The sequence below is a fragment of the Opisthocomus hoazin genome, chromosome 24 (assembly GCF_030867145.1).
Source record: "Opisthocomus hoazin isolate bOpiHoa1 chromosome 24, bOpiHoa1.hap1, whole genome shotgun sequence".
NCBI classification, from domain to species: domain Eukaryota; kingdom Metazoa; phylum Chordata; class Aves; order Opisthocomiformes; family Opisthocomidae; genus Opisthocomus; species Opisthocomus hoazin.
In genome coordinates this window covers 5,791,313-5,818,728 of record NC_134437.1, presented here as the reverse complement: position 1 = coordinate 5,818,728, position 27,416 = coordinate 5,791,313, and the positions used below count along the sequence as shown (strand labels likewise).

Genomic DNA, 27,416 nt, shown 5'->3' with positions numbered 1-27,416 from the left:
CTCCTTCTCTGGGTATCTCTCACTTTCTTCCAAGAGAAAGGCCAAACATCTCCACACTGCTTCTCTGGTTTTATGCTCACTGGAAAGCCTAAATCAAGAAGCTGGCTTGTCAGGGAGAACGAAGCAATGCTGATGCTACCAGAGATGGGAAAACCGTTCCTATTTCTGACCAAGCTGCTAAGGACTTTGGTCTTTCCCATGTCTGAGCAGTCCCACAACACCACCGTGTACCATGAAAGGCAAACCACTGTCCCAGACCCACTGCCACCAGCCCTGCTACCCCAGCCAGGCACTTTGGGACACTCAGGCAGGTACCTGCTCCCCACCTTCCCACTCCCACCTGGGCTTTCTCCCCTCTCCCCCCTTCCAAGGGTTGTCTTACAGGCAGTTTCTTGGCAAGGACGAATTTTAAACCCAAATGCAGGAACAGGTTTGAAAGAGTATTATTGTACAGGGTGTCAGAACAGAAATCACACATGCTTGGGAGCACCGCTTTGCTCCCCCACTTTACAACAAAACAGGTTTGCAAAACAGCGCTCCTCTACACAGACCAGAACAACTGCACCCACCAACAGCCGATACAAGGGTTTGAACACAGCAAATACAACAGGGAGTCAGCCCATGGAGGCACCTTTTCCTGAAAACACAATCAAAAAAACAAGCTCTGGCTCAACACAACAACTATGATTTAGCTTACGGTTGTGCCTTGAATCTGTGCTGTACACACACACAAGCAGCCCCTGTTTCCAGCAAGCTTGCAGTCTAACAAGCCAGCCCTGGGGGAAACCGAGGCAAGGGGGAACGAAATGCTTTTCTCGATGCCACATAGTCAGCAAGCGGTGGGTTGGAAGCAGATGGCCATGTCCAGTAGGACCTAGAGAGCTGAGCACCCGTCTGAACCATGTACTGCTCTATACCTAATATGATAGAACCCTGCAACTTTTTCTTGATATCAAATCCGACTGCTCTCTCCATCCTCCCTTTAGCAAGTGATGGTTCGAGCCTTCTGCACAAATTCCTGCAAAAAGAGGGAGCTTGCTGGAAGCATGACACAAAACAAGTCAAAGTTTTTTTGTTGCCCTTGTTTGTTTTACCAAAGCAGTTCTTTCTAGACTTAGTCCAACAGAAATAAATTTTCAGCCCACCTGAATGCCACCGTTGTGTTCAATTTAACCTGAAAATTATAATGAGACAAAGAACAAGCATTAGAAAGAGAGCTGAACTTTTTATTGGATTTTGTATTCCTTAACAAAAAGATACAGAGAAGGGCTACTTGTTCCTCTGCTGTTCCTGGACAGCTTCACCTTGGCTGTGAGAACGGACTAAGATCTCTGAAGGAGAGAACAGGAGTTTGAAACCTAGCCAGTAAGAGCATGAGAAAGGGCTCAGCAACCCTGGTTTCCGTTTTCCTTGCTCTAAGAAAAGAAAGAGGGTTCTGGAGATTGAAACAAATATCTTGCAATCCAGACTCTGGGGGTCTGTTCCCTACTCTGCTGCAGGCAAGTAAACCTGCTTCATCTCTCTCTGCTCCAGCTCCTCCTACGTAAACACAGAGGAGATGCTGCTACTTCGCAACGCCAGCAAGTCTGCGAAGTGCAGGCTTCGAGGCCCCTGCAGGAAAGGTGCAGAGGATGCACCCACCAAGCAGTTGTCTGGTACGGCTGCAAATCATTGCCACACCATCCCAGCAAATTGCCAGCTCTCGAGCTATGCTCTTCAGAGCCCACCAGCGGAAACGGCAAATTACTTCCCTCAGGAGAAATGAATATTGAGGCATTCACATCAGCTCAGAGGGCGCGGTTGAAGGCAGGGATGCTAGGGCTTCCTGGCAAAGGAGAAGTGTCCATAAGGACTGTGCTAGACCTCTGCTCTCACATGGAGCTGGCACTGCAGTTTGCAGTCCATCTCTGAATGATCCTTTCCAGCAAACAGTCTCTTAATGATATCCCTAATCAATGACAGACTACAATCTTGGAGCTCCAAACCCGTAAAATTAATGAGGGAGCAACAGCAAGCAATCACACCAAGAGCATCTGGGAAGCCACCAAGCCCAACAGGGCTACGCTACATCATCCCTGGCTGATGGCTCCTCCTCCCCCTCCTCAGGACAGGGGATGTAGTAAATCGAAGTCATAGGAAAAAAGGAAAACAGGAGCCTGGCAGTGAAGGAGAGGGTGAAGCAGCTGCACCAAGCAGATATTGTGCTTAAGGACGTACAGGAGTCCTGCTTTGCCATTTGGGATCATCCCACACAGAGCACTCCCCAACCCTTTCCTAATCTGCTCTTAAGCTACTTAACACACACGCTCCCTCCTTTTCCAAGCAGGTGGCAAGTCTACCATCTCAAAAGCCTCACTGCTGAGAAAAGGCTCTGATAAGCAATGCAAAACTGCTTTGCTTCATTACATCGGATTCTGCCTCATCTTAGGACGTCCTCAGAGCTCCCTGAAAATATACTTGCCGGCAGCACGCTAAGGCTTCCCTGTATTTTCACACAATACACACACACAAACAACAGAAGCACAAAGCAGCACACAGCACCATGTGTCCATTATTAGGCAGCTGCCCCTGGCAAGAGCAGAGTCTCTGCTTTCAGTAGCACGCACGTTGGAGTTACATCCTTCTCTGCAAACGTGCCCCAGAGTATCCAGCTCCAAGAAACAGCAGGCTCTACGAAATGCACCGTTTCGTACTGTAACATGGACACTAGCTGTGATCCTGCATGCTTCCCTCCTGCGTGGTCTCCTCTCCTAAGTGCTTTAATCTGTGGAGAGAGATTTAATCTGTAGAGATTAATCTGTAGGAGCAGTCTTGCCTTGACCAGCACAGTCCAGCACTGCTCAGTTCATATTTCTCCCAGGAAATGCACCTGAACTGGTCACCAAACTGGTCTGTCAGTGCATATTGTCCATGTCCATATTCTCCATCTGCCCCATCACAAACCTGACAGCTGGGCAACGCAAGCCTGCAAAAACCTCTCAAGTCCTGGGTGACCCGGAAAAGCAGCTGTCAGACCGACATGCCGTTCTGTGCTGGGTGGCACTGGACGCCGTGACCCGACAAGCTTTCCAGAGGCCTCTGCACACAGCTGTGTGGTAGCAGGCATAGTAAGCTAAAGCACAGCAACACAGCAATCAACAACAGAGCGACCGTGGTGCTCGCAAGCCCGTTGCTGGGGTCTAACCCGCCTGCTGTCCACGGCATGGGTCCGGTACTCCTCCTGGGCTCAGAGGTGCTCAGTCCTCCTCCAGAGATTACTGTGACAAGAACTTAGTGTGGGAGCAGAGTTACTTGCTACGTGTCACACAGGGCTGTCACCCCATCTCCATGCTTCATTCTCTCCCCATCTTCCTTCTGGTAAAATGGATGGTGCGGCATAGACACAGAGCAGGCTGCTTAAAGAGCAGGGACAGCATTTGGTCCTCCCTCCTGTCCTGGAGAAACATCTATCAACAGGATACCATCACATCAAGTCTCTGCATGCCAGTGCCAGATGGCGCCTGAGCCCACAAAAGCAAATCTTAGGTGCTGTCTGCCTTTAGATGTCATAAATGTTCTGAAACTTGGGGTAAGACAGTAGGGCTTGCGGGCAGCCTGCTATCCTTCTCAGACTGTCCAGCTCAGCAGAGGTCAGGCACCTTCATTTCAGGCTCTCCATCAGGTCAGCAACAGAACAGACGCTACACAGCAGAAAAGCATCTTCAGCCTCTGACTCTGGGTATAATCCATCACCCAGCCAAAACAGAGTAGCCTGGAAGCAGCCTCGTTTAGCGCTGGCTGGAAAAATTCTTCACAAGAAGCTCCCAGAAATTTTCAGTAAACACTGAAAATCAAATCATCCTATGCCTGTGGCTGCTCCTCTCCTCCAACGCTGGCTACACCAGTCCTGGTTTATGTGAGCTGCCTGCTTTGTCCAGGCTACTAGAGGCAGATGGCACGACAGCTGCGTTCTCGAGCTCATGGCTGGAGCCCTTCAGAACCAAGAAGTCGAGCAGAATGTCCAAGAGGCAGAAAACCAGGTGCCTGAAATGGAGAAAAGACAAAGCTTAGGCTGGTCAGGGCACTGCCGAGCTGGGAGATCAGTTCCAGACACACAGAAGCCAAAGCTCACGCAAGGAACAAGTATTCTGACTGCCATCAGGGGAAAGACAAAAGATCTCATACTCTAGAAGGAATCTTTCAAGGGATGGTTCAGGTGTTTTTGCCACCCCCCAAATCAGGGGGTGTTTGAAGCTGCCGAGCAGCACAGCAAACACAAATGCATCGCTTGGAGTGCGGTGGCACGTGCATTTCTCTGCCGTTAATCACAAAAGCATTGCCTTCCAAACACACTGTGATGGGTATACAGAAAAACACTATCCACACATATATGCTGCTCTCTGAGCTCTTCTAAAAAACAACAAACAAAACCAGGATTTGGTCTTAATTTCCTCTGACAGTTCCCTGTCATCCACAAACTAAGCAGGCCCGACAACCTCATTAACACTGGCTCATTACCCTCCAGCCAGACCGAGGTCCTAGACATGCACCTTCATAATAAGCAAGCCAGATGCCCTTTGATAGCATAAATCTAGGAAAATTAGCCAGATATGTCCTGTGCCAAAAAGCTGGCAGCATCAATCTCATGGTGAAGCCCTGAGTGTAGCTTACAGGCCCCATCACAACAGCTATCGGAGTAAAGAGACTGTAATCACCTACCTGTTTATCACAGGCTGGCCCAGGGACTCCAGCACCAAGTTCCAGCTCATCTGACATTTACTGGTTCCAAGGATTTCTTGGATCACATCTGTCAACATCAGAGACAACGCTTTAAGCACTGCACGTTTCCATGGTAGTAAAACCGAGTCAGTCTTCTGCTGGTGGGTACTAAATCAAAGTTTGTGACGGTGCTCTGAGCCTGAGGCATCTCGTGCCCGAAATTACCGTGACAGAAAACAGCCAGGGACAGGACTGAATGCCAGTAAAGCGCTCCAGCCTGAAAGGGCATATACTGGTAGCACTTCTTCATCCCCAAAGGACAGTCAGGGCCCCTTATACTGCAGCAAGGAGTTGAAAGTGGGATTAGACAGCAGCTGCTGTCATGCCAAAGGTCCCAGTGTCAAACTTCAAGAGAGGGAAATCCAGTGCAGCTGGGCTCGTGGTTTCAGCCCAGTGGAAAAGCCACTCTTTAGAGCAAGAAGCCAAAGGCTTTGCCTTATGACTCTTCCCAGCAACGGCAGGTGGGAGCACAGCATGGCACTGGCTTCCCTGAGCCCCACCTTGTCTGAGGTGGCTCAGCAGGAACCGCACCATCAGCACTAAGCACACTGTGTGGCCAGTCTGCATCTGGGAATCACCAAGGCACATGGCCTTTCTCTGAGCCGTGCTGCTCCCCGAACGCTTATGCAAACTATCTACAACAGGGAAACTGGTTTTTACTCACAGGAAACCATTCAAAGCTCATGAAAGTTTCCCACTGCTTTGGCATGAGCAGGCCCCTTCGCTGTTCGTAACGCCATTTCCAGAGACGCCAATGCACTGGAGGGCTCCCCAGCCTTCACCACGGCTCCCTCCTCAAGGGCAGCTGACATGTCCCCGGGACACACTTACTAGGCAAGATCCCCATCAGGCTCTGCAGGGCCTGCTCTGCTGCTGCTTTCTTCTGTTCCTCTGTCCTGGTTGGTTTGGGCACTGCTGGTAAGACTCCTCCAGGCCAGATGGATTCCTGCAGCAACTGGAGGTACTGGACCCAGCGCTGGGTGCAGGTCAGGTTAACCACCTGGACTTCCAGCCACCTGTGGGCACAGGGAGCAAGAGAGAAAAGTCAGGAAAAGTCAGGCTTGGTACCGTATCAGGAGCTTCCTGCTGATTAGAGGCTCTGGAGGGGTAAATCAGCTTCCTGGGTAAGGCAAGGTGCAGTTTTCAAGTCTATACGCCAAAGATTTTCACAAGTATTAGTTAGCTGAGTTTCCCCACGCCCCAGAAGCTGGTATATGTCGCTTATCTTATAGACAGAAGCACATATGTAAAATCAGAGGGGAAAAGCAAAGGCCACAAAAAGCTCCATCGCCCTGCTGCCCACAGGAAAACAAAGGAGTAACTGGTCCCTAAAGGGAGCAGGGCTAAGGGACATGACTGGCCTTAACCTCCTAAGTTACGTCCATGCACAAGGTGAGACAGAGCTGGAAGAACTGGTGTTTTAACTCTAAAAACCCCCATGACTGACACGAAGGATATGAGCATGTTCTGGCAACCACTGCTCCTCTTACCAGTCCCTCTGCTACCAAGAGAGTCAAGGATACCTTGCCTGGAGACCAAAACACACATCCCAGGGATGGCAAGGGACAACCATCCTGCTGCTTCGCTCCCCTCTCATCCCCCTGCTTCCCCTGCTGTCCAGCCCTGCTCCATCCACCGCTGGCAGGCAGTGAAATCATCGCTGCTCCCATCCAAAACCTCGCGCTGCACATCTATTAAAAGGAAAGTTCGGTACCTGCCAACAAATCTGCCGGACCAAGACTGTGCCCTTTATACGGTAACGACCTGCAAATCCCAAGGCCGCGGGAATGCCGCTCCACCTAAGGGCTCGGAGGCGCTTGCAGCCTGCGTGGGGGAGATGCGTTCACACCACCCAAGCGCTGGCCAGGGAAAGTTGCTAAATCAATCACGCCGACCCTCTTTCCCAGACATGAAATCACTTCCCCGTGTAATAGCAAAAGCCACAGCCGTCAGTCAAAACCTGTCATTGCCTAAAAATCTTTCTGCCCAGAAGGCAGAGAGGCCAGCAGAGGAATCCCTGATGCCACAAAGGCCAACAAGAGGGTCCCCATCGATTCAGCAAGACCAGGACTCCTGCTGCCGCCGTCCCCATCAGCGGGAGGCTCCAGAGGAAAGAGGGGAGCATCAGCACGGGGCTGGGGTAGGGAGAAGGCTCTCGATTTCACCAGTACTTCAAGAGTCCCGGAGGAGAGGAGTCCACAAGCAGGGCCAGGAGACCCGTTCCTCTTGGCAGCTGGCGTTCGTGCTTGCAATTCCGTCACCGCTACGCCCCAGCAGCTCATAGTATGTCCAAGAGCACGGGCCCTGCCAAGGCAAACTTTATTTAACCTGCGCTCTGCCAGACTGTCTGCATTCTTCTCAGGCGAGGCATTCGGGCCAAGGGCGTCTTTCCCCACGCAACCGGGACAACGCGAGTGGAGAGTCAGGAACAGCAACACCCAAAGGTAACCAGGGGCAAAGGAGTGGCAGGTAGCCATCAGCGGGGCCAGGGCTGCACATGATGGTCCCTTCTTCGGTACAAAACAAGGTGCCCAGCTGCAGGTCTTTTAAGGATGCACACCTAGGAAATGCCAGCTGAAAAAGCAAAGGCAATAAAAAAAAAAACTGAAAATGAGCCTTGGTGCAGCAGTAAGGCCTGTTATGTCTCAGAGCAAGGTCTTACCGGAGCACAGACAATGCTCCTGGTGATCCCAGTAACGGCACTGGGAGTGGGGGAGACATGACCTTTATGCTCAGCCTTGCCAGGGACCCCAAGTACTGATGTTGCTACAAAAGCGGATCTTCTACTTGTCTTAGAGGACAAAATGTCACAGCAGTCTGGCCTGGGAAAAAGCCATGTTTGAAATACAATTGCTCAAAAGGGTTTTTATCTCCAGCCATCAGCAGAATTTAACATCCTGAATCGTTTCAACCCTCCAGGCATCCCCAACCAAATCAAACTGTTAAACCCTGGCTCCTCTAAGGGCAAGAGCTTTCATCAACATGGTTTTTCATTAACATGTTTTGTTATACAACCTGCTTTGCTAATTGAGAAAACATTTAACAAGCAACAGAAGTTCAGAGACTTGGGGACAGAGCTGCAAACATTACAACCCTGCAACTAGGGAGATCAGATTGAACGCCGACTTGAAATTCATCTCAACAATCATCACTTATGCTTTAAAAGGTTGCAGAAGCAAAGGACAAGCTTTCTTTTTCTCAGGAATGTTCCTAAAATAGCAAGAAGTCAAGCAAAGAGCGGGCAGAGGGAAAGCTGCACTTAGAGAAGACAGCACGCGTTTCCAGACAGCTCAAGAGCAGACTGAGAACTGACGAATGCTGGAAGGCCCCGTACAAACAACCCACCATTTGTAGCTCATTTATTTCCATGAAGCCACCAGAACCAGGCAACGAGGCCTAGAAGTAACACCTATAAATCTGATCACATGTGCACGCACTGCGATTATGCAAGTGCTTACAGGTCTTAGTTCCCACAGCTGCAAAACACCGCTGATGGATTTTTTACTTACTCTGGCAGCTCACTGCCTTCTACTTTGGGAAGCACAGGGCAGGATCTGAGAACAGCTCCGTTGGTTTTGGCCCACCTGCGCTGATGCCTGCTACAGCTCCGTGCAAGCTCCTGAGAAGAGGCCAACTCAACCCATCGCATGGTGCTCAGAGCAGGGTACTCGTGCTAGGAAACAGGGAAGAGGCACCCAACACCACAGAGCATACAAAGAAAAGCTTGACAGGAAAATGGACAAGAAAGCAGAAAGAGAAACCAAAGCTGCGTGCAAATGGCAGGAAGACTAAAGCCACTGTGCTATGGTTTGCCTTCTGCTAGCCTATCACTGTAGGGACCCATCGCAAAAGCACTGGGAAGAAAGTCCTGTCAGGACCGGTCCACGTGGCTCAGCATCCTCCCTGGAGAGCAGCTTATGCTCTCAGATACTCTGAAAAAACCCCATCAGAACAGAGTAGCCTGCCTTTTCCTGCCCACTCCCAGCCTGCACCCGTTACAGACACCACCAGCACTCACTCTGGGGGATGCACGCTGCGTCTGCACAACACACAGGGGCAGGCACCAGCAACAGTTATTAAATGGCAAGGAGCAAAGCAACACCTCAGCTCTCACAACTGTAGCTGCAACTCGGGGAGGGGAACAACAAGCTTTATTGAAAAATCCTACCCCTGTAAAACCCAGATTTCTATGGCAAATTGACCTTTCCATCAGGCAGAGTTGCTGCAGCAGGATCAGAATTAACAGCTCCCACTTCTCACAGGAACTCCAAATACGTGCTAGTCCAAAGCTGACCTTTGCCAGCAGCTCACAGATGATTTTTTGTCCTATTAAAGGACTAAGCATTTGAGATCCATGTGTCACATCAAAAGCACACACATGCCTTCTCCCAGGTAGAAATAAACCCAGCAAGAAACAAATAGACCCATCTGGTTTTTTGGATGGCTCATGAGGTACTATTTCCATTCTGCTATTTCATGAAAAAATAACCTTAATAAGGAAGAAAAACAAACCCATCACTGAACCATCTCCTTACGCTTCAGCTGAGACAAGAAGTAGACGGAAAGTGACCTCCTGGGCTCAGACATTTAAATGCTTCGATAACACCCAGGGCAAAGAGACAGACTGCAAAGGCTACAAAGTCCTGGACGTTAGTCTGGAGGTACATAACTTGCCCATGCTGTAAGGGTCCTCTGTTTGAAATAGCTGCGATGGAGGAATGAAATGGCTGCTAAAAAAGAGCTGATTTAATTCCACGGCTTAAGCTGGAACTCCAAGGTCAGCTGAAGGGGCTCATTAAGATAGGAATGGCAGAAACACCCCGGGAATAAGAAACACGGCCTGGGAGGTACATACCTCGGTCCTCCTCTGGCACCTAGAAGGAACAAGGGGTGCTAAGTGAGAGAAGCCTAGGGTAAAGACAGACTAAGAGTCAGGGACAGGCCAAACCCAGTGCATGGACTTGGTTTTACCTGGCTCCTGCAAGCTGGATGCACTCACTTAAGTGGACTACCCAGAGGGTTCACCTGCAGACAGAGAGAGCTCAGCTCAACAAGTAAAGGTTGGACAGGTTGGATTTGCTTAGTCTGGAAACTGAAAGACGGACCAGGAATGGACAGGAAGATAAGGTACTACCCTAATTTACAAACAGCTACTAGAAGCTGATAAACCTCTGCTTTTCTCTTCCATCAAGGTTAGGATAAGAACTGCTAGGTTCACTTGAGCTGAGGAATGGTTGAGTTTAATATGCTGATTATAAATTAAAGTCAAGGGAAGAACAATTGTGATTCCTCCCAAATTGAGGATTTTAAGGATTTAGACAAACACAAACTGGAGGCCACATTAGAAGACAAAGACGAGAAAGCCTCTACTAGCCTGCTTTAGCTTTCCAAATACAAACAGCTCTATAAATACTCAGGAGATGTACATAACAGTAGCAAGTCCAGCTCAGCATCAACTACTTTCCACCCCAGAATAAGGCTGCTGTTTCCCCGAGGTCAGCTAACACGGCATGGCTAACCAGAAGCTCAAAAAAAGGCCCATGAGACCGAGGTAGTGAAAAGGATTTAAGAAAAAAGCAACATCTGGAAACACACGAGGATTTCCTAAGTCAGATGCTTGAATGCAAGAAAGGCTGGTACTTCAATCACCAGACCATCCCTCCCTTTGCAGTACTTGTCCCCCACGTTCCTCCTCAAACCACAAGAAAATCCTGAACTCAAGGGCTCAGCAAGAGCAACATTTCAATGCTCTGACTGTAGAACATTTCTGAGCAAAGCTTGTAAAACCGAAGAAACAGCTGCAGCGGGCACGGTTAGAAAAATGGGAAAAACACAAACGGAGAGCTTTCGCCCCCAGGCTCGGCTTTTAGCACCTGCTACTCGAGCCCACGTCCACCTTCTCGGCAGAGCCGCCAGCAGAAACACATGCAGCCCACTGCTGGCACGCTCAGCTCAAATACCTTCAAAGCAAACCCACACTTGTCCAAGTCATCGGTAAACCCTTCGCAGAGGAAGGAAACGGGAAAGGAAAAAAAAAAAGAGCCCTCCATAAATCAAAGAACACGAAGCATCCCGAGTCCTTTTAAACTTCTGGCCAAAGACACACACGCAAAAAGTAAACCGTCCTTCTCGCCTTACTGGAAATGTTGCTCTCCTGCTGCTCTATAAAGCATTTACAATTGTATATGCTATGAACAATACGTCCTGTACCCCTGCCTGAGCACACGGTAATGAAGTGTTTGACCAGCGAGGCAGCGGCCCCGTGGCCGAGTGCCTTCTCCTCGAACAGAGTGTCTTGCCAGCCTCGGGCCTCTCGAGCACAGCTCCGCTGAGGGCGGCTGCACCAAAGGAAGCGAGACACAAATCAAGCTGCAAGGAGCTCAGACCAGCAGCATCTGCACCCGGCATGCCTCGAGCAGACTTACCCACGCCAGCGCCTTGCCGGCGTAGGGCAGTGAGATTTCTCTACCTGCTTGACCCAGACAGTGAGCAGAAGAGCATGCAGAAGTCCTTGGAGCTGTGGGTATTCAGGACTTTTTACCGTGGGGCAGAGAGGAGGAAAACCAGATCATCCCCAACTGCCTGTAGGCACAAAACCACACCTCGGTGCTGGGATCCGGGGCACCGCTCTGCGCTGCTCTCTCCAAAACACACAAAAAGAAACGGTGTAAACACAAAGGGCTCCGACTCCAACGTCTTCCCCCCCAGTGAATTAACGGAGCCGCTCTGTTTCTTGCTCTTCTCAAGTCAAAGCTCCCTGTGATGTCACGGGGCTCAGAAAAGGGGAAGAAAGCTACGTGATTAAAAAAAATGGTCCCCAAAAGCCTTGATTTTTAACAAAGCATCCCGGCTTTTGATAACATCTTCATCAAGTATTTATTGAGCCAATTAAGCTCTCAGCGGTGCCCCAGGGAGAGGCCAGGCTGTCTCAGCCAGGTCCCGCTCAGAGCAGATTGCTTCATTAGCCCACTTCAGAACCAAAATACATAAAAACACCATTAACCCTTCACAAGCCAGGGAAAACTCAAACCAACAAGGAGACTTCATTTCCCCTCAATCCTTATCTTTGTCTCTTCCATTCGAAATGTGAAGTAGGTTTTTTGTTTTTATTTAAATCTGGGAAAAAAAGTTGGCACGTATCTAATGGCTGAAACGGAGTCAAAAGAGAAAAGAGAGATGCAGTTAAAATAATGTTGCAATTGTTATCAAAGCACAGAGCCCTTGCTTCATTCTAGCGGCTGTTTTTGGAAGCGTGCTGCCTCTAGAAGGGAAAAAAATTTGTTTGGGACAGAGATTCAAAGCCGGATCCAAAATTTCCAGGTGCTTGGAGTCAACTGAATCGAGGCCTGTTTCGAAGCTGATTTTTATTTACTTTACATACACACACACGAAGACACACACAGACCCGAAGATCGCTTTGGCTGACACACCACAAGCCTGCAAATTCTGCTGCTCTGTGCAGCTACATTACAAATAGCCAAATGCAGAGATGAGGAGGAAGATGCCATGAGGTTGGCTCCCCTATATACAAACTTCTGCCGGCAGAACTCTGAGGTGCTGCCCAAGCCCAGAGTGGTGAGCTACCCACCAGCTATGAAGCCAAAGGACAGTGGGAGCAGCCATGCTCCAAACAGCTTTGGCATAAACCTTCCCAGCTTCTCCTGGCACCTGAAGAGCACAAGCCAACCCTTGGCTTTAATGTCTTTTTCAGAGATAACGCAGGGAGCCTCCACAGCGAACGCCTGCCCACGCACAGCCACGTCCTGCCCCAGGTGACAGCCCTGCAGCCCAGCTCTGTACCGAGCCCCGGTGCAACCCAGCACTGAGATGAGGTCCGGCTCAGCGTCCCGGCTGTCAGACACAGCCTCTGCGGGGCTCCAGATGGCTGGGGCTGGGCAGAATCGCTTGTCCATGGGCAGAACGTTCCCAGCCATCCCGGGGCTGCAGGTGCTCGGCTGCCCAAGCAGGCGGGTTTACTCGGGGACATTTAAGAGGGTCAGGCAACACTACACGCTGGTGGCACTTTCAAGTCAAGAGGATCAAGGAGGCTGCCGAGGGTCTTTGTTTTTGGCAGTTCTGTTGGCACAGAGATCAAGGAAGAAAGAAGAGAAAAACCAGAAAATAAAAACCACCCAGCAAGCAACTCCCCGAAGCTATGAGCTCCTCGACTCACACCAGCAGTTGCACAAGTGCCCACGACACCTGGCCTGGCATCGACAGGCTCCGGCACAGAGCCCTGAAACCAAGATGACAGCAAGAAGGGAAGGGCAGCCCATGGTTGCACACGAGGGCATCCCCAGCAGCAGCCCACCCGAACCCACCTCGCTCAAGGGTCAGGCACCTTGCCACGTCCCTACTGAGGGAGGGAGGGGGACGTGCCGCGGGAGCAAGCTGCAGCACCCATTGGACCAGCACAGACGTCCAGTCTGCCAAAGGGACCCCAGGCTTGGCTGCAAAGACCCTTTGCTGCCCCATTAAATGGACAACCCAGGACCTTTGTCTATCACAGGACATGTATATCGGTCCGAGAAGTTCTCATCTGGTGGGGCTGGAAGCCAAGCAAGCCCCTGGCATGAGGGCTAATGAAAGCAGGCGTCCTGCTGAACCGTTACCCCTCACCACACACAGTGAAACAGGGATGGGGGGGACACAAAACCTGATGGCACGGAGAGCTGGGGAAGGACAGAGGGGAGGCCACGGCTTCCTCCCCGCACCACTGTCATACCTTGCCCAGATCATTTCCACAGGTAAGCAGGGCCGCCTGTGTCGAGGCGTTTGCTCTTTAGACCGGGACCTAGCCAAACTGTTTATCTGAAACCTAACAGACTGAACCCCCTGCCAAAATCCAGCCTGCCACAAGCATTCAGATGCTCCAGACCTACTGCTGATAGGATGAAGACTATCGTGCCTCTGTGGCCTTGCCCAGCTCATGACCCCCAGCAGTGCTTGGCAAGATCCAGCGCCTCACATCAAAGACAACCCCTTGCTGTTACAGCCTCCCTGGGACCACCCAGTCCCATTTTACTGCACCTATTCAAAACCTGCACTGTGCACTGCCCGAGTGCCCCTTCTGTCCTCTGCTCCCACCCCAGAGCTCAGTGACCCTCACCGCAGCACCCAAGAGCCAGGTTCCCTGCAAGACCACAGCCCAAGACTCAGCTCCAGGGTGGATCCAAGCTCAGACAGACTTTCCTTTCCCATGCTAGTTCAGCAGTGGCTGAAACCTTGGGAGAACCAGCTGGAGAGAGAAAACCCTACAAGGTAAACAAGCTAAGACTAGCCAGACCTCTGGGACCAGAGCTAGAATTTGCAAGAAACTGCTGTCAAAGCCTGATGGTCATTTGTAATCAGTCTCAAAGCATCCCTGGCTCTCTATTTACATATCATACATACTGGAACATCACCTCCCCAAATCCACCTGCTTTGCTGAGGAATGATGGGACAGGGGACAAAACCTGAAAGAGCACCAGAGACCCAAAGCAAACAGCAAGCCAAGCGGTGCTGAGCTCCCGGCTAAAGCAGGGATGCTTTGCATTTATTTTAACTTGTGCTTGGTGGAACACGACACCATCAAAGCCCCTGTGTAGTTCCACGTGCTCCCTTCTATACACACAGGCACTTCCAAGCCCCAGCACGGACTCCGTGCCCCAGCCCCGCTCAGGTTGCAGGGTGCAGCCAGCCGGGGTGTGCCGAGGCACCTTCCCTCCGCTCGCTGGTTTGCATTCCCACAGTTTTCTGTTGGGATGCACGGGAACCAGTTCCGAAAAGCACACAGACCTGGATCAGCATCTAAAATCCTCCCAGGTCCATCCTTGGGATCCTGGCACTCTGCTGGGGCTCCCCTGCAGAAAGGGAAAGAGATGTGGTCCTGGGAAAACCCCAGCAGCTGTTTCAGGGCTCAGCAAGCTGGTTGCCGGTGGCCGTCACCGCAGCTCCACGGCTGCCCCCGGCTCGTCACGGCACTGGCAGAGCCCTGGCCTAGTGACCACGGTGCCATCAGGGCGCAGGGTCACAGCCACGGCGTGGTTTGCATGCCACCACGTATTTTTAACACCGCTTTGACTCACAAGGCTCTAAAAAGCACGTGAATTCTACAAATGCTTTTCAGCTCTGCCACTAAACACCCCCGCAGCTGAGAATAGCCCCATCTACTCCCCTTTGCAAACAGGTCCCTGTTGCAGCCTCCTCACGAAAGAGCGGAGATCTGCGTTTGCAGCCTGCGGGAGGGAAGCGAGCGGCGGAGAGGAGGGGTGCGGAGCTGGAGCGGGGCAGCGGGTTTGTTTACAGGCACGGCCCCAGCGTGCGGAGAGGCTGCTGGAAGCTCTCCTCGGCCCCGGGGCCGTCCCCGCTCCCAGCGAGCATCCCGGCCCCTCCACCCGCCTCGCCTTTCGGCTCCAAAAAAGGCTCACTCCCTGTTACATAATGGGACGAGGGCCGCACCGACGCAGGCTTGCACACACGGCCTCCTTTTTACTTAACAATACCTTTTTCGGTCATCCAGCCTTCCTCTCCCCGGCTGCCATTAAACTGACAGTCAGGAGAGACGGATAGCGCCTGGCTCCAGCTATTTCAGCTACGGAGAAGAGGGGAAAGAGGAGTGTGGTGGGATGCTCCGGGCAGAGAACGGCAAACGGGGCAGGGCAGTGCAGCAACGGCACGGTCACAGCAATCACTCGATATCACCACAGGGGATGTCACAGACACCACATGCTCAAGGCAGAAAGTCCCCAAAGGAGAGAGGGATTGGCTCTCCAGAGAAGCTGGACCTTGTTCTTGGTGTTTTTTGCTGGTTCTTCTACTCTGGCTCGGTGCTGAGTGGTAGCAATGCCCACGAAGGCAGCTGCGAGAAGGCTGCAGGAGCAGCAGGCTACTCACCAAATACAAGCTGGCAGAGGAGCATCCAGCAGCGACCCCCTCGCTAACACCCAAACCACTGCTAGGACACTTCCTTTCACCACCCACCACCTAACCCAGAGACTGCAGGAAGGGGGAAGAACCTCATCTCATGGAGGAGGGACGATTCCTGCTCATGCTTTATGACCAGCAATGGTTAGAAGACATGATACATGTCCATCTGCTGCCCCATGTTTGTCCGCCTGTTCTCAGAGGTGGGAGCGATGATGCCTGGAATAGCACACGCTCCTGGAACAGCTTCTCCACCTGTAAAGGGTACCAAGATGCAGTGCCAGCCAGCACGCCAGGGCTCTGTCCAGTCTGGCTGAGCAGCGATCAAGTTGCAAATACTTAAATGGAAGGAGAAATGCCACCAAATCCACACTCTGTCCCTCTCTAGGCAGCTGGCTGAGCTAGAGACATCTTGATCTGCTCAGGACAGCCGTGGCCACCCGGGCCAGCCATGAGTACAACAAGTCTCAGTCACCCTTCTGCGTGTCAGGGACAGGGTGCAACGGCAAACCAGCACAGAACCCCCCTGTTCCCAGTTATCCTCTGCTGCAGAGGTATCCACGTGCTTCTTCTTGAACGTCCATCTCTGGCATTGCCTGAACTCTGCTCTCCCGTCACATCACGGCTTTCAGGACAGGCAAACACTGACTGCTCTCAGGGCAGTTCCCATGCCCACTGCAGCATCCTGCTGAGCCCCGGCCCTCTACATGGGCTTCCAGGATCACTAAAAACCTGCCATCCTTGATTTGAGACAGGAGAACCTCCACCCTAACCCTCTTCCCTTTCAGGAGACCAAAGCACTGTCCCAAGCACAGCCTTCTGGCTTGGGGTGGTGACTACAGCAGCAGTAACAGGGGAGGAAAGAGGTCCCTGCAGCAATCCATGAGCCACAACACCCTTGTGGCAACGGCTCAGTTCACACTGGGCAACTTCTCCTGTCCCTTTCACACCAGACCTGCAGACACCCGACTGCCCCAGAACAAGAGCAGAGCTATCGTCAAGATCATAGAATCAAAGAATGGTATGGGTTGGAAGGGACCTTAGAAGATGATCCAGTTCCAACCACCCTGCCACAGGCAGGGACAGCTTCCCCTAGACCAGGCTGCTCAAAGCCCCGTCCAACCCGGCCTTCAATACTTCCAGCCAGGAGGCAGCCACAGTTTCTCTAAGCAATCTGTTCCAGGGCCTCATCATCTTCATAGTAAATAATTTCCTTCTTAGATGTGGATTTCAGCACCGACATGCACAGAACCAGGGACACAGGGTTAGCTCCAAAGGTTGTATTTGCACCCTGTCCTGATCACAACACCAAGGAGTCACAGGACTTCCCAACATCCCCTCCGGCCAAAGGTTTGCCTGCAGCACAAGTGGGTTCACCCAGACCCACTGGAGCAGAGCAGCTACAAAAACACGTTCACCCTCACGCTGCTCCACTAGCACAACTCGTGGAGCTCCTCCACCTTCCAGAGCCGGGCACGTGCTGTGTGTACGACAGCTCCTCTAGTGGAAAATACCAATGCCACGTGTCGGTGCTTCAGGCTCCCTGGGCGACCGGGACACAGCTTATTAGAAGGTGATGACACACATATTCAAGCCCTCATACTTCCATGCTTACACACAAGGATTGGGTTCCAGCTCATTCTCCATGAGACCAGAGCCCATTCTGGAGCAAAGGGAGCAACAGCCACCTGGTCCCACCCAAGCTAACGGACTCGGGAGTGACAGCCAGCAGCCCCTGACCTCAAACCGCTTCGGCAACCCCTGCTGAGGGCAGCTTAAATTACCAGCTCAGTTATAACGTGCTGCCCTGCACATTCTGACACTGGCTTTGAATGCCCATGGGAGAAGAAAGGGCACAGGGGCAGGACAAGCACTGCTCTGAGGCTCCACCTTGCCAAAGTCCTTCTGGGAAGGCTTTCTTGTTTCTCTAAAGGACCATATCCTCAGCTAGTGATAGTCACCGACCTACACAAGAAAACAGAAATGCTCTGTTTGTGTGTCTTGGCCTAGTGCCTTACCACACAGAGGCACTGGCCCCAGAAAAGCTTGGCAAGTACGTGCCAGCTGGCAAGGAAGTCTCTCCCTAATACATCTGTGGGTCGCTGCCCAAGGCACAGACACTGCTGGCCCACCGCAGATCGGAGAGGGGTGCATCCGTGAGAGCAAAGGCCCCGGGGAGGCTGCGCTCCGAGCTGTTACTTGACAAGTGGTTCTTCCCTGTGCCTGCTGATTTTACTTTTGTAGAAAGAACAAGCTGAGCCCCTGGGCAGTGAGACACCAGGAGGCCAGTCTCTCCTGGAGACCCAAGATGCTGGGCACTCTTGCCCTTTCACAAGGCAAGAAGCCCACTCCCAGGGCTGGATCCTTTCCCCTGTTGTTAAAGGGCAGGAGGATGTCTGCTAGAGTTGTGCTGCTCCTCACAGGGGAAACAGCTCCTAATGCAAATCTCCAAGATGTTTACTCTACACACGATATCTCCTTTACAGAACCTTGTTGTTTCATGTGATGGGAAGCATTTCGCTGCATTCAGGCAAGAGCTCCATTTTAGATTGTATCTCCAAAGTCAATGCCCTGTCACAGAGCGAAAGCCTGGTTGCCGAGGCCTTACCTTTGAATGAGGGTCCCGAAGAGCAGGTGGAAGACCTTCTGGATGTTCTCCGTGCACAGCCAGCTCCAGTGATCCATCAGCAGCAGACGAAGCACGTCCAGTGCCAGGTCAGCCAAAGCCGTCTCTGAGCCTGCTGTGAGGAAGAGGAGGGTCAGATCCAGAAGCCAACTAAGCCCTAAGCAAACCTGGTGGAAAGCATCATCCAAAACTCACTCTTTTCCCCAACAGCCTGCTTGATGCTTTTCCCCCCAGCCTAACAACTTGTGCCACACGCAGATGACCTGTCAGCCTGGGAAGCTTACCCTCCCAGGCTCCTACCCCCATCACTCTCATTTCCACTTTCATCCAAGCAGCCACAAACTCCCTACCAAGGGGCGCACCGGACCAGAACGCGGCTGCTCTGAGTGTCCAGTTCTTTCTCAGCTAAGCCGAGGGATTATCAAACCCCAGCCCAAGCACGGGGATGGCAGCATGCCCAGAACAGGTGAGAAAGAAGGCAGTGACTGTAGCCAGGACAAAGGTACATTGCTGAGGACTATTTTCCTAGTCTTCACCCACGCTTTCCCCCCTTCCACCGTGCAGTTTTTCAGGTGCAAGGCTCCATCTGTGTTTGCAGGCTGCCACCGCGTGGCAGGACCCCGTCTCAGCAGGCAGACGGATGAACCCCATCTGGGTAAACCAGAGGCATCGGTTCAGACAAAAACCTCCACACATGCCCACATAACCCTAGTGACACAGACCTGGGACAGCAAAACCTCTCTCCCACCCTCAGGAGGATGTCAAAGCTTACAGCGTAAACACATTCGACTTGCTAGAGCACCACTTTTATGCTGCTCGGCCCCGAAGCATCATAGGTGTTATGCAGAACAAGCTTATTAATGTATTACAAACCTACCAGAGACAACCACCCCTAGGCTAGTGCCCAACCTGAGCCTACCGCGGCGGCTCCACGGGCAGAGCGAGCTCCTGAACAGCAGCTTCCCCTCCTCTGCCATTCCCTAACACCTGATCTTCCAACCACTCTGCCTACAGATAGACTGTTCACGCACCGTTTACTGCTGGGGACAGAGGGGAGAGGGATTCTGGACCCCAGCACCTCTCCTTCCCTCCTCTTCTTCTCCCTGCTGCATACGAGCTGGACTAATTAACTCCAGGCCATTGCACTTGGAATAGAAAGGGCATGAGTACTTCTGGCGCCTCTTGCTCTGGGCCATGCATAAGTTCCTCTCCATTTGCTTTGCCCTTGGAGACTTGACTTCCCCACGCAAAAACCGGAGCAGGCTGTTCAGCTTCACCACAACCCCACACAAAGAGCATCGTCAGCAAGCTCTGTTTATGCCTGTAGCATCCAAGTCCCCTTCCTCAGAGCGCTGCCGGCCAGCCGCTGCCCAGAGGTCACCCAGTGAGCAGACAGGGACACTGGTTGTCTTCAGAGCCAGCCACTCGCCAGACGTTCACTCCCCTCACCCTGGCCAGACCAGCCTGCCCTGTCTTGGCTCTGAAGCATCACAGACCTGCAGGCATTTGACATCATTTACATAAAATTGCCTTCAGCGTTCATCTAACTTGGCCTGCCTGTATCTCTCACGCTCTGTGCGGAGCGCTGGCCTCCAGTTCCAGTCCTGCTCCCCAGCAGCCCCAGAACCACCATGGGCATGTTGTTGATTATAGGCAAAGCTGGTAGCCCAGCCTAGGTTTCAGAACACCAGACCCATCCTGTCACAAGCACATGCTTTCAGTCAGAGCTTGCCAAACTTCAAGCACTGGAGTGAAAGTTTTGGAAAGTTCCAGCTGATACAGCTCAGCTATTCCAAGAAAAAGATTAGAGAACATATTTTTGCTTGCGTTCAGCTTTATCTTGTAACCACTCAGAGGCCGTCGCACCCCTGCACTTCAGAGGAGGGGTCTAATCAAAAAGGGAACATCATTCCTTCAACTGGGATTACATATTTGTTGCATTCAGATAGATTTGGTGGGAATAGCAATCTCAAAAGGTCGTTTCACAGTGCACAGACATATCAAGGCTATCTTGACACAACCAAGAAACCATAACTTGGTCATTTTTCATTTTTAAGAGCTTGATTCTCCAACACTGGCAGTTTAAACAGTGTGTCCTCCAGAAACTTGTTTCTGCACTAACTGTACCGAGTACGCTAAGGTGAAGACCTACAGTGAGACAACTGAGCCAAGACCCAATTTGTTCCCACTAGCAATAAAGACCAGAGCAATCACCTAACAGCGCTGGAGAAACTCGGTTTGCCCTTTCTTTAATCAAGGCACAACAGGCAGGAGACCGGGTTCTGACACTGAAGACTTTGCAAGCCACACCTGCAGATGTTGGAGCTGTTGCAGCACCAAGGGAGACATGCTGAAGCAGTATCAGAGGGGCTGAGCTCACCAGAGTCCGCGTCCAGACTTGTCCTCTGCTCCGATGTGTCCAGCCTGTCCGTACCCTCCTGCACGGAGCTTTCCTTAGCTTCTCTGCCTCCCTCACCTTCGGGAGCTTTGTTACGGGCGGCCTCCAGCAGCTTCTCCTGCTTCTGGATGAAGGACTCCATAGCAGCCAGCGACAGGGTGCCGGAGACCTACAAAAGCACCGGTGTATTAGTACCACAGTGATGAGCTGCACACAGCCAGAGCTGAAGAGATACATGGGATCTCCACCACCTGGTTTGCACCTTGCTGTAGCCAACACCACAGCTAGGGCTGCTTGGTGCCTTTCTGCAAAGGCCTGGCATGCAGGTACAGGCTGCAGCAGCCACAACACCCATGCACCCGGATTATTCCAAACCAGCACCCAAACAGGGCGATGATTTGGATCATGGAAGAGGGGTCTGAACTTACTGCGCTGCCCTCCCTGATGGAGTACACGATCCTGTCATGTGCTTCACTCGCACTCAGCACCGGAGCAATTTTACTGGATGAGAACCTCAGCCTGGACCTGCAGAGGAGAGACGGCACAGTCAGGGTTTCCTCCGCAAGCCGCCCGCGATGCGTTTCCCAGCCTCAGCCAACCACCTTGACCAACTGTCATTGTCCAGCGTCACATCCATGCCAAGAAGTCTCATTAGACCTAAAGCAGTTCCAAGCAGCATCTGCCCCCAGGACAGCTGAGAGGCAGCAGCAGAACCACGCAACAAAAGCATCAGAGCGGTTTTCCTCAACGACACATGGGCCTAGCTGAGGCAGGATTGTGAAATCCAATTATAAACACGCACACGCAGAAAGAAGGATATGAAAGGGCGTTTGGGATTGTGGGACAAATTGTAAAATAGCCTGTTTATCATTAAGGAATGTCCTTTTCAGCCAAGATGCTTCCAGACTTGTACTTTTTTGGTTTGTCTTTTTGTCCAAAGCAGCTTTTTCTAGCAAAACGTCTCTTCACCAGAAAAAAAAATAGCTATATTCATGCACAAAACTTCCATTCTTCTGTAAGGGAAGAATCACTGATGAGCATAACAGGGGTGGTGACTGCCAGCAGCAACAAATAAACACTTGGTGAGCAACATACATGCCATGACCTTATAACACTACTCTTAAATAAATATGCAAATGTTTCCTGGGTAAGGTGACATGCCACCATGTTCAACGCAGGGGAGAGGGAGTAAACCTTCAGGTAGACAAGTCATAGCTGCATTTTGCAGTGACTCAACACATCTATCGGTCACACACACGTTTAAGGTTAGTAAAGCAACTCTCCGGGGCCATCAACACCTTTGACAGCAAACGCCACCACCTCACAGCTCCCTCAGGAGGAAACCCACCTTCTGAAAACCTGAGCATTCTTAGACAACCCTGTGCCCAAACAGGAGCTCAAATACCTTCGCTCAGCATGTGAAAGAGAAAGCAATACAGCAACAATGTATGATCCACAACAGGTAAAGCACCCAGCCAGTACTTCCCCACAACAGAGTCAGCTGATGCACAGAGTCCTTCTGCATAGAACACAGGGCAAGCTGACGGAGCCCTTACTTGCTGGCCTTCTTCCCATCTGTCTGATATTTCCCATCCACTTCAGACTCGCTAAGATCTTCCGTGGGGCTCTGCGGCTCTGACCTGGGGAACGCCGTCTTCAAGGTGTCCACAATGGCATTGACAACGATCTGCAAAAGCCAGCAGTGCCGTCGATTATTGACTGTATTCCTATTCCTTTTCAGGCCTGCATGCTGTTTTCCATGATAACCCCCGGGGTTCGTTGAGGTGGGCTCTGACTCTTCCCAGCTTTATGGCTTTCTGGGCAAGCTGAGCCCAGCTACCCAGAGCATATTTGGGTTTCTGGGTTACTACCACAGCAGCCATGTGTGCAGACATTAAAGCCTAAGAGCTCAGTGCAGTTATACCTGGCTCAGGTAAGCAGCTTCCCACTTGCCTACCTTGTCTATCCTGGAAACAACGAAGGGCTTCTTGACAAACGCGATCCTGGCGTCAGTGTTCAAGGCGAGGAACTCCTGCATCTCCTCACTGTTTGCAATCTCAGGGACCGCACACAATTGCTGGGAGCAAAGACATAGCTTTAGGTCTTTGAGTCAACTTGTCAGCTTGATGGTGTAAAGTGCAGGTGGAAGAGATCTGATGTACTCTGCTGTCAGCACAGAGTCGTCCCAAGCACTGCTTTGTAGCTCACAGGGGCAGACAAGGAATTATCTCACCTTCAAGAAAGATTCCAGCAGACTTTTTCTGGCTTCCACTTTATCGCTGTCCATATTTCCAAATGGGAGATCAGGGAACAATTTCTTTGGGCCTTTGATATCTACAAAGGAAACAAATGCATTAGCAAGCTCGAGAAAATTGCAACAGTTGTATTAATATCTTAATGCTTTCATGCTTAAGGCTGCCCCTACACACTGCCCAGTGTCAACCCAAGACAATGCGCTCCTCAAACCAGGGTGGCAGAGTCAGACCCTAAACCCACACAGAACTTGCCTTCTGCTGACATTGTATCATCCATGTCTTTAATATTAAAGCAGCACAAACACCAGTTTAGCACAAGGACTCCAGCTCACTCAAAGAGCCAAAAAATTCTCAAAGCAGTTTTCAGATTTTTCAAAATCAAAGGATTATGCAGGAACATGCCAAATTCAATGAAGTTTCATACCTAAGTAGCACTAGAAGAAACATTGTTTTCTTTTCAAAAAAGCTTGCTCTACTTTCTCATATGCAAACAAGACACTTGCAGATGCCAGTGTGTCTCTCTATTCATTGCTAAGGTCCAAAACTACAAAAACAAGCTTTGTGATCTCAACACCACCAAGGATGTTTTGAAACACTGGAATTTGCTGCCGGAAGAAATAAATTTCTCCCCTAACCAGCTCTGCACAGAACAAGGAGACAGGCATCACAAACAGCCCAGCACCCGGAGCTGCACAGGCAGGACGGGATACCCTCAGAGCAGAGGAGCATGGACTGGGGTGAAAGTGAGGAAGATTTTCTCAGGAAGCTAATGCAGACACTGACTTTTCAGGAACTTGCGGAGCTCCGGTTTCTCCTCCAGTCTGGTCTGGAGGTTGAGGAACTCCCGGTAACGGCGGTTCACTGTGTGGTAAGCCATTTGCTGAAGGCTGCCTGCAGTCTCACCCTCCAGGGCTGTCTCATACTGAGCAGAAAGGCAACAGTCAGTATTCCTTACAGACCCCAAAACAATCCCGCTATGCCACTGTCCCTGTTCACCCTACAGCCCCAGAGCCCCTGGAAGTCCAATCCAGCAATTCCTCCAATTGACTCTTCTTGAGGAATAGGGGCTACACAGCACATGAACCCCTCCCAATGAAGGGAATGGTGAAAACAGGACATGAAAGACTCAACCAGCCCCACATGACCCTTAGCCAAGAGTGGGAAACCCCTGTCTCGCACCCAGACAGCTACAGGGGAAACACTGTGCCTCATACTCCTCCGCCACCAGACAAAATTTGCTGTTGAGTCACACACAGCACAAACCCTCCCCTCCAAACACCAGCCCACACTCCCCCGACAGGGCAGGGATCTTGGAAAAGGGGCGACTCCAGTCTTTACCTTCACCGTGTACAGGGTGTAGGGGTGGAAGCCAGTCCCACTGTGCTCTCGGGCAGTGATGGTCCCAGTTATCCGCAGGTTCTGGATGACAACAGGCCCGTCGGGGCTGCTCAGGGGCTCAAAGCTGAAGGTGCTGATGGAAGCTGTTGGGGAGGATGAGAGCAGGGGCAGAGTCTGCCCCGGGTCTGAGGGGCTTTGTGGCGGGCCCTCTGCTCCCCCCAGATCTTTCCCCAAGCTGGAGGGCCTCTGGGAAGAAGACTTCCTGGGGACACCTGGGCTTCCCTCTTCCTTCTCAACTGCCGGGTCAATCTGGATGTCAGGGCAGGAGCTCAGCGCAGAAACACAGGTGCAAAGCAGCCCAGCATCCGAGCTGGCAGCAACGCCCTCCTCCAAGTCCCCCACACCATCCTCCAAAGTAGCCGGTCCCTCCAGCACGGTAGAGGTTTCCTGGAGGAGTTCATCGAGAAACTCCCCTGCGGGCGACGGGGCCAGCAGGTCCATGTCCTGGCCCGAATTAGGTGCGGGGGACTCCAGCTCCAAACCCTCACAGGGGAAGAGGGAGCCCAGGGCTCGCGGGCGGAGGAAGGGCTCCTCTGCGCGGCACAGCCCACTCGCCGGGTCCTCTCCCTCCTCACCAGCAACCCCTGCCTCTCGCCTGGGCACCTCCATGGCCCTCGGGGAGGGAGGCACCCCAGCAGGAGCAGCGTCTGCCTGCACCATGCAGGGCAAGACATCAGGCACCGGGGGTGCAGGGGGCAGCTCTTCACCTCGGGGCTTCTTGGAGAAAGCCCCGATGAGCAGCAGGTTGATCGAGTCAGGATCGGCCATCTTCCTGATGGCCGGCAGCAGCACATTGCAGGCAACCAGCTCCACCACCACGAAGCGTCCCGTCCGCGTCTCCAGGTGGGGCCGGGGCACCAGTGCCTGCAGCAGCATCTCCACAGCAGCCCGGGCGTAGCCCACCTCAGCTGCCGGGCTGCGGAGGGCAGGATGCGGCCCCGCCAGCCGGCTGTACTCCCGCCACAGGGTCCGGCCGCCCTCGGAGTCACCCTGCAGGGCCTCGCGGGCCCGCAGGTAGCTCTGCAAGTGATGGCCGCAGAGGAGAAGGAGGCGGCGGGCCAGGGCTTGGCGATCCACTCGCCCCATCCGCCGCCTCAGCTCGGTGGCCAGGCCCATCATGGCCTTCTCCACCTCGGCCTCAAAGACCTGCTCGCTGCTGACAGTGCGGTACCAGGAAGTGACAAAGTCCCGCACCACTTTGCGGACGGTGCCGGCGATCTCCCTCTCCAGCCGCCCCTCAGCCGCCGGGCAGTGAGGCGGAGGCCGCAGGGAGCTGACAAAGCGCTCCAGCCGCAGCTGCCAGCCGGGGGTACGGAGGGCACGGGGGCCCAGCCAGCCACCCAGCGCTGTCAGCACCCCGCAGAGCAGCCCCAGTGCCCGCAAGTCCAACAGCGGCTGCAGGACCAGCAGCCAGCCCAGCGCGGCCGCCAGCCCCAGCAGCGCCCAACGGAGCCCCAGTGGCCCCGGGCCTGGCATGGCGGGGCTGGGCAAGTTACCCTGGGGGTCTGCTTCCTCCACAGCTGCCACAAGACAGCAGGGTCTGGCAAAGCTCAAGCAACCGGGCTCAGCACCAGGGTTTGTCAGGGCTCAGCCCACCAGGGTCAGGCACTGGGACCCAACCAAATGAGCTCCTTTCCCAGGCACCGAGGCCCAACCACCAGAACCCTGGGCACAGACAACAGGGCTTCTTTCCCGGGCACCAGGGCCCAAACCTACTAGGCCCGTCACCAGTTACTGAGGCTCACCAAGGCCCCACCGGCCGGGCCCCTTCCCCGGGCACCAAGGCCCCACCGGCCGGGCCCCTTCCCCGGGCACCAAGGCCCCACCGGCCGGGCCCCTTCCCCGGGCACCAAGGCCCCACCGGCCGGGCCCCTTCCCCGGGCACCAAGGCCCCACCGGCCGGGCCCCTTCCCCGGGCACCAAGGCCCCACCGGCCGGGCCCCTTCCCCGGGCACCAAGGCCCCACCGGCCGGGCCCCTTCCCCGGGCACCAAGGCCCCACCGGCCGGGCCCCTTCCCCGGGCACCAAGGCCCCACCGGCCGGGCCCCTTCCCCGGGCACCAAGGCCCCACCGGCCGGGCCCCTTCCCCGGGCACCAAGGCCCCACCGGCCGGGCCCCTTCCCCGGGCACCAAGGCCCCACCGGCCGGGCCCCTTCCCCGGGCACCAAGGCCCCACCGGCCGGGCCCCTTCCCCGGGCACCAAGGCCCCACCGGCCGGGCCTGTCACCACGGCCCAGCCCACCAGACCCCAAGGCCCAACCCGCGGGGCTCCTTTCCAGAGCACCAGGGCCCAACCACCACGCCCCAAGGCCCAACCCACCGGGCTCTTTCCCTCAGCACCACTGCTCGACCCACCAGGACCCTCACCAGGGCTCACCCGACCAGGCTCCAACCCAGGAACCGCTACAAACACCAAAGCTCACAGCACTGCAGGAGACCAGACCATTCCCCACCGATACGGACACAACGACTGAAGAAAAAACCCGCACGGCGGCAAATAAACCCCGGCACCGGCGGCCGCTTCCGGCGCCACTTCCGGTACCACCCCCCTGCCAGTGAGAGCGGCGCGTAGGCGGCCTCGCGTTCTCCTCCGCTCCCCCCACAGCGCCGCCTTGCGGACGGGAGGGCTCCGGCGTGCGGCCTTGCCGTTGCGATGTAAAAAAAAAAAAAAAACAACAAAAAAAAAACCAAAAACAAAACCAGAAAGTTTGCAGCGCCGCGCAGGGGATAAAAGTTCCCCCCTCCCCCTTATATATTTTTTGCATGCGTTGGAAAATGCAGCCCCACATGGGGTTTTGCGTGTGGTCAGAGCAGCAAGGAGTTGTAGCAATGCACCATTCTGTTGGGGTTTTTTTATTAATTTCTACATGAATTTAAAGAAAGAAGCGTTGGATTTGTCCTGTGTGGTTAAAAAAGGAAGAAAATTTTGCATCTGTAGGTGAATTTTTGAAGAAGCGCGTTTGGTGGTGGTGCAAAGGGGCAGCTCCGCTCCACGCCCTGGAACACACCTGGGCTGCATGACCCTCATCAAGAATTACCAATCAAAAAGAAGGAAAATCGGGGAAAAAAACGGTCA

At 53.1% G+C, this 27,416-nt stretch overlaps 1 protein-coding gene across 2 annotated transcripts; it reads right to left on the bottom strand.

The window, feature by feature from the left end:
- Positions 1–419: 419 nt before the first annotated feature.
- SNX19 (sorting nexin 19) lies at positions 420–26,873 on the bottom strand. 2 transcript variants are annotated; one of them, XM_075442440.1, is made up of 11 exons: positions 24,281–26,873; positions 23,726–23,864; positions 22,921–23,021; positions 22,645–22,764; positions 22,244–22,374; positions 21,116–21,212; positions 20,670–20,856; positions 18,272–18,404; positions 5,590–5,774; positions 4,699–4,786; positions 420–4,023 (listed from the first exon to the last, which is right to left on the bottom strand). In XM_075442440.1, the coding sequence occupies exons 1-11, from the start codon at positions 25,814–25,816 to the stop codon at positions 3,876–3,878; spliced, it is 2,865 nt and encodes a 954-aa protein (XP_075298555.1). In that variant the 5' UTR covers positions 25,817–26,873; the 3' UTR covers positions 420–3,875. The 2 variants fall into 2 exon arrangements, with proteins under 2 accessions (XP_075298555.1, XP_075298556.1); XM_075442441.1 differs by having other exon boundaries at positions 18,272–18,401.
- Between the last annotated feature and the right edge of the window lie 543 nt (positions 26,874–27,416).

Excerpts from the sequence above, each read along its gene's own strand:
- SNX19 (XM_075442440.1), bottom strand. The coding sequence starts at position 25,816 with ATGCCAGGCCCGGGGCCACTGGGGCTCCGTTGGGCGCTGCTGGGGCTG. Across the intron at positions 22,375-22,644 it reads TTGTTTCCAGGATAGACAAG|ATCGTTGTCAATGCCATTGT; the intron begins GTAGGCAAGTGG and ends TGGCTTTTGCAG. Across the intron at positions 4,787-5,589 it reads CCTGATGGGGATCTTGCCTA|ATGTGATCCAAGAAATCCTT; the intron begins GTAAGTGTGTCC and ends TGATGTTGACAG.